The 8,742-nt window shown below is 41.1% G+C and overlaps 1 protein-coding gene across 1 annotated transcript; it reads right to left on the bottom strand.

Moving 5' to 3' along the window:
• Positions 1-7,373: 7,373 nt before the first annotated feature.
• On the bottom strand, positions 7,374-7,826 carry LOC121771497 (protein GRIM REAPER-like). The gene has a single exon (XM_042168288.1). It carries the CDS (start codon positions 7,824-7,826, stop codon positions 7,374-7,376), a length of 453 nt encoding a protein of 150 aa, XP_042024222.1.
• Between the last annotated feature and the right edge of the window lie 916 nt (positions 7,827-8,742).

Below are 8,742 nucleotides of genomic sequence, written 5' to 3'. Positions count from 1 at the left end.
TCCAATGTGGAGGTATTCGTCGAACACATCCGCCGTTTGTCCAATCGTAAGCTGACGGATTGTTGCAGTACATTTCTGCAGCGTCGTGTTTCTGGGACGGCCAACGCCGTCAAACCTTTCTTGGAAGAACTCTTCCCGAGCCGCCAATGTATTTGCGATGTGGAGAAATAGCAGTCGCCGCATGCGGAAATGACGACGGAAGTAGGTATCTCCCCATAACGGGTTATCGCAGAAGTAGTCGCGTACTAACCTTGCGGCGGCTTCCTCCCGGTTACGATGGGTGTAAGTCCGCGGGAGCGTCTTTGGGGCGGCGCGGCTTCCTCCGCCTCCCGACGTCGATCTTCTTCAAGTGATTCTTCCATTATTCGATGCATTTGCTCAAATGCATCCATTAGATCGATTAGCTTTGAGAGAAGAATAAAAGAGATGGTTTGAGATGAAAATTGGAGTGGAAAGAGAGATGATTTGAGAGGATTAGATGTGTGTTTGTGTGTGAAATGAGGATAAATAGTAGTATTTATAGAGTAAAAAAATAAAAAAAAAATTAAAAAAGGGAAAACGTTCAAAAACGGTAATATTACCGTTTTCGAATTTTATTTATTTATTATTTTTTTTAAATTCAAATTTTTAAAAAAAATGATTTATTGCGTCAGCGTGACGAAACCCACTCGCGGGCCGGCGAGTGGGCGTTACGCATCACCCCGGAGTGCGCCACGTCGCCCAAGCGCCTGGTGAGACAGCTCGCGCGCTGTCTCGGCGGGATGGTGACGGGACGGGACGTTGCAACGCGTCCCGCGTCCGTTTCGTCACGGAGGGACGGGACTCGAGCAACCCTCCGTAACACGTTGCGGGTGGCCTTAGATGGTAGTTGGTAGTAATGGACATTTATTATACACTACAGAAGGTGACACACATTAATGATATCAATATTTGGAATTATATGGGGGTTTGCTGCTATAATAAATGAGATGACGATACTTTAACTACCACTTCAAAATTGGTTAGTGTATTTTGGATAGTCATTGACAAAATATTCAATGACTTGTGTGCTTAAATTGTACTTATAGTTGTGATGTTTCTTAAAGCCACTTTTGGTGAGATGAGATTGGAGAGAATAATATTTTAATTATTTTTTTATATTTCAGTAGTGTCACTTACTCTCTTTATCTGAGAATAGGAATCTCATTTTTCTATTTCAGTTCATTCATAAATAAGAGTCACAATTTATTTTTACTATATATTCCATCCGTCCCTCTGTAATAGAGACGTTTCTTTTCGGCATGGAATTTAAGAAAACTTATTTTAAAAGAGTTAAGTAAAAGGTGAATAAAGTAGAAAGGAAAAAGTTAGAGAGATGAATAGAGAAAAAGGTAATAGAGAGTAAAGTACTTTTTGCCAAAAAAGAATATGAATTAGCTACAGTTGGACAACCCAAAAAGGAATACTTCCCCCGTCCCTCAAGAATATGCATTCTTTTCTTTTTAGTTCGTCCCACAAGAATATGCACTTTCTAATTTTGGAAAGTCTTTTCTCTAGGTGGGATCCATTCTCCACTAACAATATTTTATTTATTTATTTTTCTCTACCTCTTTCCTACTTCACTAATTTTACATTAAAATCAATGCCGGCTCCAAATTGCATATTCTTTGGAGACGGAGGAAATACAACTCAACTATAGAGGGACGGAGGGAGTATGATAAAAGACTCCACATTTACGCATGCATATTCAGACAAATACATACACATACACTCACCCCATCAAAACCCACCCCCACCACCATAGTTGAAGGGGAGCTGCATAGTTTAGAGATATCAGATTATATTGCCGATTGTCAGATAAAATAACAATTTAAATTTGTTTGTTACTCTCTCCATCCCAAGTTACTTGAGTCGTATTCTTTTTTGGTTGTTCCAAATTACTTGAGTCATTTCTCTTTTTAGCTAAAAATAAAACATCTAATCACATTTACTTTATTCTTTCTTTTACTTTATTCCCCTCTTTCTTACTTTATTCTCTCTTCTACTTTATTTAACTCATTAAACACAACTTTATTAAATCTCATGCCGAAAAGAAACGCCTCAAATAACATGGGATGGAAGGAGTATTATTTTAAGTTGAAAAAGGAAAAATCATACATGGATGTCTCTACATGTGAGCCAAAACAATACAAGCTATTTATAAAGAAAACAACGTTGATTGACTGAAATATTTCAAGAATATATTACACGTAGGCGATTAGATTTTTCTGTACAAGATAATTGCGAACAAATTTAAATATCTAATTTTTTTGCCTAATTTTGAAAGTTATAAACAAATCATAATTTGATAAAACTTCATGATATTTTTTGATAATTTGTCATTGTAAAAAAATATAAAAGCAACTAGATGAAAAAGTTTGTGTAGAAAGAAAAATCTCATTTTTATATACCTTCTTCGTCCTATTTAAATTGATATGCTATATTTTTTGACACGAGATTTTATACAGTTTAGTAGTTATGTTTAGAAATATGTCAATTTGGTTCAAGAGTCTTAGTTATCCCTTCAACTAAAATAATTTCGTAACGTAATTCTAGAGAGATAATCAATAATAATGAGTCAATAGCAATGTGGATTTCCCTATACATTATTCTTTCAACTGTATTTTTTTTCTATTTCTTCTATTTTACCAATTTCGTACTCGTACTCAAATAGTATCTACCTAAGGTGAAGAGGGAGATATAAATAGCACAAATTATTAAGTCAAGTTTCATTTTTGTGACCTGATACGAGTATATCTATAGAATATTCTCATATCTCTATTATTTCATATATTATTGATTTAGCATATCCTTCATATTTCTTGATCACTAAGTTAGATTATTAGGGAGTATTATAAATAGGAGTCTTTGTTATCTTTTGAATCATTCATTGAAGAAATACAATTTATCTTTTTATCGTCTTTTACTTTTAGTTATTTACCTTCTCTGCAAATTCATCTCGCCAAACCCTAATTGGCCGAGAAATTTAGGCTGCTCGACGGGGAGACCCCGCGAACGAACCTAACCCTTCTCCAGCGACTTCGCGCTGTCGGAACCGATACGAGGACCCTCGTATCATCTGGTGCTTTCATTGTGATCTAATCCTCCGTATTTCCGCCATCATGTCATACACCTACACCGCCTACCACCATCACCAATTCGGCCAACCTCACTCGCGCCCCGAAACAGACCCATATCAGTGGCCATCGCTGTTCGCCGCCCCAACTACTGAATATGGACAGCCACAACCACCGCCCTTCTCCGATAGACCAGACCCATCCTACCGGCTGCCATGGTTTGGCTCTCGAGACGAGCAGCCACCATACACTGCAGCGAGGACCACCGCACCGCCGTGATCCACGTTCGCTGGTCAGGATCTGTACCGCCATGCCAGACCCACCCACAACAAATCGACTACTACCAGCCGCCGTTGTTATATCTGCAACCTCCCGATCGACCGGATAGGCAATGTCTCCCAACGACCAACGATGTCGCCCATATGGAGCCTCTCAGCATGCCACGTGATCTAGTGACGTCGGAGTCTGAACCGAACCTAACGGTGGCTGCCTTGGCTTCACAGCTTGAGCGCTTGACCGCAGTTGTCAAGCAATTGGTGTCCCAGATGGATGCAAACGAGCGTCGCTTGAGTGATTCACACGCTGCAATGCGTCCTCCACCAGCCCCAGCGTTCAGCGTCCATCCAGTCCCTCCGTTAAGCATCCCGTACACAACGCCGATATTGTGTCCCCTACAGCAACCGACCGTTGCATACCCAGCTGTTCTCATCACGTTCCACACCAAGTTTCGATGCCGTACTCGCCCGATATGTCGTCCTACTCCGCTGCACCATACGATTTGCAATCGCTCGTGAACCGCGACACTGTAGGCAGCCTGCAGCAGCCACATCACTGCAGAAAGCAGCTTGCCGGACCCTTCACCAAGGATGCCGCTCACATCGAGCACCCCTTCCTTCAATCGCCAAATTGGAGTCTTTCTTGGATGACACTGACCGCCACCTGGGGGAACTGCACACCCAGCCTCGACCTCCATCAGCCCCACCCAACGGACAACTACCGGGCTCACATATGGGTCCCTTTTTGGAGTTGCAGGTTGAACAAGTGGTTAAAGTCGAAGAGAAATTGTTAGATGATGAAGGGGATGGTGGATCCAACCCCCTATCCGTCATTGACTTTGTTAAGTCACCACTTGGGTGTATATCGACTCCACTTGAGTATATATCAACTGTATTGAAGAGTAGTGAATGGAAGAAATGCATCAATGGGTCATTAGAGGACTTGCAAGAGTAAAATGATCTCTATTTGCATATTATTTGGTGAAGTTCAAGCAAATTCAGTTATATATATTATGAAGTCCATTTTGTGAAGACGGTGGAGCTTGATATTATTGTTAAGCTGCTTGATGAGAAGATCAAGAGATTGCCACCCTTTGCAATTTGGCTATCGACTGATGCTCCTCCATTTGTGGATGTTTTGCTTCAGCTGTCGAGGAATGAGAGATGTGGCTTTGTTCTCGGTGATATCTCTATTAAAGCTCTCATTTTGGACATGTTTGTGGCAGGAAGTGATAAAACGTTCACACTAATTGAGTGGAAATTGTCCGAGCTCATACATTACAAGAGAGCTAATAATGAGCATTTGCATGCAATTGATCCAGGTGGGGATAAATCCCCAAAGATTTTGTTTACAACAGTCTTCATTTTGTGTTGGTTTCCACCTTGAGGACAAGGTGAATTTCAATCGTGGGGGAGTTGATACGAGTATATATATAGAATATTCTCATATCTCTATTATTTCATATATTATTGATTTAGCATATCCTTCATATTTCTTGATCACTAAGTTAGGTTATTAGGGAGTATTATAAATAGGAGTCTTTGTTATCTTTTGAATCATTCATTGAAGAAATACAATTTATCTTTTTTATCGTCTTTTACTTTTAGTTATTTACTTTCTCTGCAAATTCATCTCGCCAAACCCTAATTGGCCGAGAAATTTAGGCTGCTCGACGGGGAGACCCCGCGAATGAACCTAACCCTTCTCCGGCGACTTCGCGTTGCCGGAACAGATACGAGTACCCTCGTATCATGACCTGTCATCATAAATGGAGATCAACCACCAACCACCAGCAGCACGAAGCACTGCCGCCGGGGTTCCGATTCCACCCGACCGATGAAGACTGCACCTTCTCAAGCTGCGCCATCGCCGAAGCGGACCTCAACAAGTCCGAGCCATGGCAACTTCCCGCGAAGGCGAAGATGGGGATGAAGGAAAAGGAATGGTACTTCTTCACCCTCCGTGGGTATGAGGACGAACCGGGCCACAGCCACAGGAAAAGACAAGGAGATATACTGTTAGGGATATTTACTCAAATGTGAACAATAGGATATTCTGAAAGGCGTGAAACACTTTCAGATCAAATCAATTTGGTGGTTCTACCAATATTTGATCGGATACAATTCAGGTTTAGAAGTTTCGTATGTTAATTCTGCTATCTAACTTTGAACCGAAAATGATCAATAAGAAGAGGCCTGAAACGAAACGTCGCGTCTTTTCACGAAACGTTGCGTCTCTTCGTTCCTTAACCGATTTTAACTGTTTTTCCAAAGGGTTTCAAAAATTGCAAATTAGTCCTTCGACCATCAGAAATTATATTTCCAGATTAATTTTCTATACAGCTCGACCCCAGCCAGGGGCTCTGCCCCTTAGACCCCGCTACTCGGGGGCGCTGCCCTCGAACCCCCGTCTAATCATAATGAATTCAAACAAGTGTGCACTCCGTACTTTCCAAACTTGTATGATGTATCATTATAACAATATTGATCAATCATGTTAATTTAATTATACTAAAATAACCAACATATACATTGGGAAGCTGGTGGGTATGAAGAAAACCCTAGTTTTCTACCATGGAAGGGCCCCCAAAGGAGACAGGTTTACCTTAATGCCCCCGTCATTTTCATTTCCAAATTTGTAATGCCCTCAATTCAATGAGGGCATTTTTGGCAACTCATGCAATTGATAAGCCATATTTATTACCAAAAAAATGATTTATATGGAAACCAGAATCAAATCGTGGGAACTGAATTCATGTATTTAGTCTTCATTACTGTGGGTCCCACGTTCGCAAATCATGTCCTGATTTATTTCTACACCTTCCACTCCAAAGAAGGTGAACACGCCCTAAGATGGCATTATTGAACTTGAGAAGGAAATAATTGTGATTTCAAAGCTGTTTATCCAGAAGACTAGTACTAGTATATTTCCTTTTCCTATTCATGGGGTATTGACCGTATTATTATTGTGAAAGCGCAATGACATTTACATATTAATCAATCCACCCTTTTTTTTTTTCTTTAAGATGATTGTTTACACATGTCATTTGCTACAATTTTTCTCCAATTAACAAATCAAGCACCACTTTCTTAAATCTCGTTCACTCACTTAAAAAACTGGATTTGATATTACATTTAATAAGAAATTTGTAGTAGTATAATTTTAATCTGGACAGGGTGAGTGGGCGAATTCTAGAGTCTTGCAGAAGAGCGGAGCAGGCAAGAAAAGGCCGAGTAAGCTCGCCGTCGTCAGCCTCCCTTCTAGAACTAGAGCATGTGCCCTGTTTCTCCAATCACAACTCTCTCCTCGCTGCTTCCGGAAATTTTGCCATCATCTTATGCTTCGTGCGGTCTAATGCACGGCCTCGGACTTCCTGCATTTCCGTTGTTCTTCACGCCGCCACCCACCGCCGATCAAATGGGTGGTTATGGAAATGTGGCGCAGGCTGAGGGTCAGAAGGTGGAAAGGAGTTAGTACTGTACAACGGAAAATTTTGATCTTAATAAATTGATGTTTTTTACCCCAAAAAAATGCCATTTTCTATATGAATAAAGGACCTCTTTTAACTCGGCTTACATATAATTTCGGGCTATTATGCAATATACAATTTCACAAAAAAATCCTATTAAATCATTTTTAACGGATCAAAATTTCATACTTCTCTTACTTACATTTTAAAATTATGGAATGAATCAAATTTGACTAAATTTTATAATTTTTTCCGCAATCTATTTCTTCGCGCGGCTCAAGCTCAAGTCAATTAATTTATACTTGTTCTTCAATCAGCAATGCACAAAATATTGTACGAATATTTGGGCTCCACAAATATTAAACCAAGATCGGAAAACAATAAAATTTGGCAAACACATGAAGTGAAGTTATTCAAACCCGGATTGTGATGTGGAGTATATAAATAAGAAATTTATGAGTTACAATTCAAATAAATTCAAAAATGAATCCATCAATTAAGAAAGAGTGTGGATGGAAGGGTGTAAAAACGAGTCATGCATATCCACAGTAGCCGTACTCACACTTGACCCCACGAGAACACTTTTTGCCACATTTCCCACAATTAGCATTGTTCCCCAAAACATTCGTGCAAACGCCGCCGCAACACCGCTCCCCGAAGCGGCACTTATGGCCACACACCCCGCAGTTGTTGCGGTCGCCTAGCACGTTGCGACAGTGCTTCTTGCAGCAGTAGAGAAGGCTCGTGCCCTTGTTCGCCCACACCCCATTGCACACATTAGGGTTCTTCTTGGCGTCGCAGCTCGTGCCCTTCTTGACCGCGGATGTCAAGAACCGGCTGGTTCTTGGCCTCGCGCTGGTGCTAATGGGGGCGGAGTCGAGGACGTAGTAGTCGCCCTCCAAGGATAGGGAGGTTTGGAAATGTTGGAGGGATAGTACAAGGGAGAGAATGGTTAAGAGATTGAGGATATTTAGGGTTTTGGCCATTGTCTCTCTAGCATGTAAAGTGGAAATCAAGGGAGGTGATTATGGGGATTTAAATTAGATTTTTGTGGGATTAAATGAGATATTTATATATACTAGTATCGAAGTCGCTTGTATTGAATGTGCATGTTACTATAAAAGTCTAGATTCTTTGCCTAATGATGAAGCGGCGAATTTTTGATGTTTGTAAATGCAGGAAATAAATGAATATCAACACAGAGATTTTACGTGGTTCGATTTACTGAGGTAAATCTACGTCCACGGGGAGAAATGGGGGCAGGTTTGTATTGCTTGATCTGCGAATTACAGCTTACAACACTGGCCTGCTTTATGATATTCTCTCTAGAGAGCTTTTTAGAATTTAACAGAAGAAGAAGACCTTATCTATCTGACCTAGGTTCTATTTATACAGTGAACCAAGATCGTGGCATGCAGCATTTATTAGGTAGTGGATGTCGTGGAGATCGTGGCGACCTTGCATGGGTCCACTATCCTGCATGAGTTAATGACTGCTTGACACCACTAAATAGATCGTCGGTGTAGTGGAGGTGGAAATCTTGCATGAGTCCACTATCTCCTAGTTCGGTCGAATACTGAGACCGAACTGCTGAATTATTGCCGAGCAGCTTTTGCCGATCTGAGAGTAGAGCTTGATGCCGACCTGAGAGCAGAGCTTGATGAGTTGGCTTTCACCGAGCTGTAGGCTGGGGCCGAACTCTTTGGTTGTGCCGAACTGAACTCTTTAGTCACGCCGGACCGATACTCTTTAGTCATGCCGAACTGATACTCTGTCTTGGGCTTTACTGCTGTTGGGCTTGTTTAGTACGTACTCCATCACTACCCCCCCCGAAAAGCGAAGTGAATCACTTCGGCATTCTGGATAAAAGTATGGGGTAAGTTGATGTTTGTCCACGGTCTC

This window comes from Salvia splendens, chromosome 16 (assembly GCF_004379255.2).
Source record: "Salvia splendens isolate huo1 chromosome 16, SspV2, whole genome shotgun sequence".
In the NCBI taxonomy this organism is placed as follows: domain Eukaryota; kingdom Viridiplantae; phylum Streptophyta; class Magnoliopsida; order Lamiales; family Lamiaceae; genus Salvia; species Salvia splendens.
This window is presented reverse-complemented; position numbering and strand designations above follow the sequence as displayed.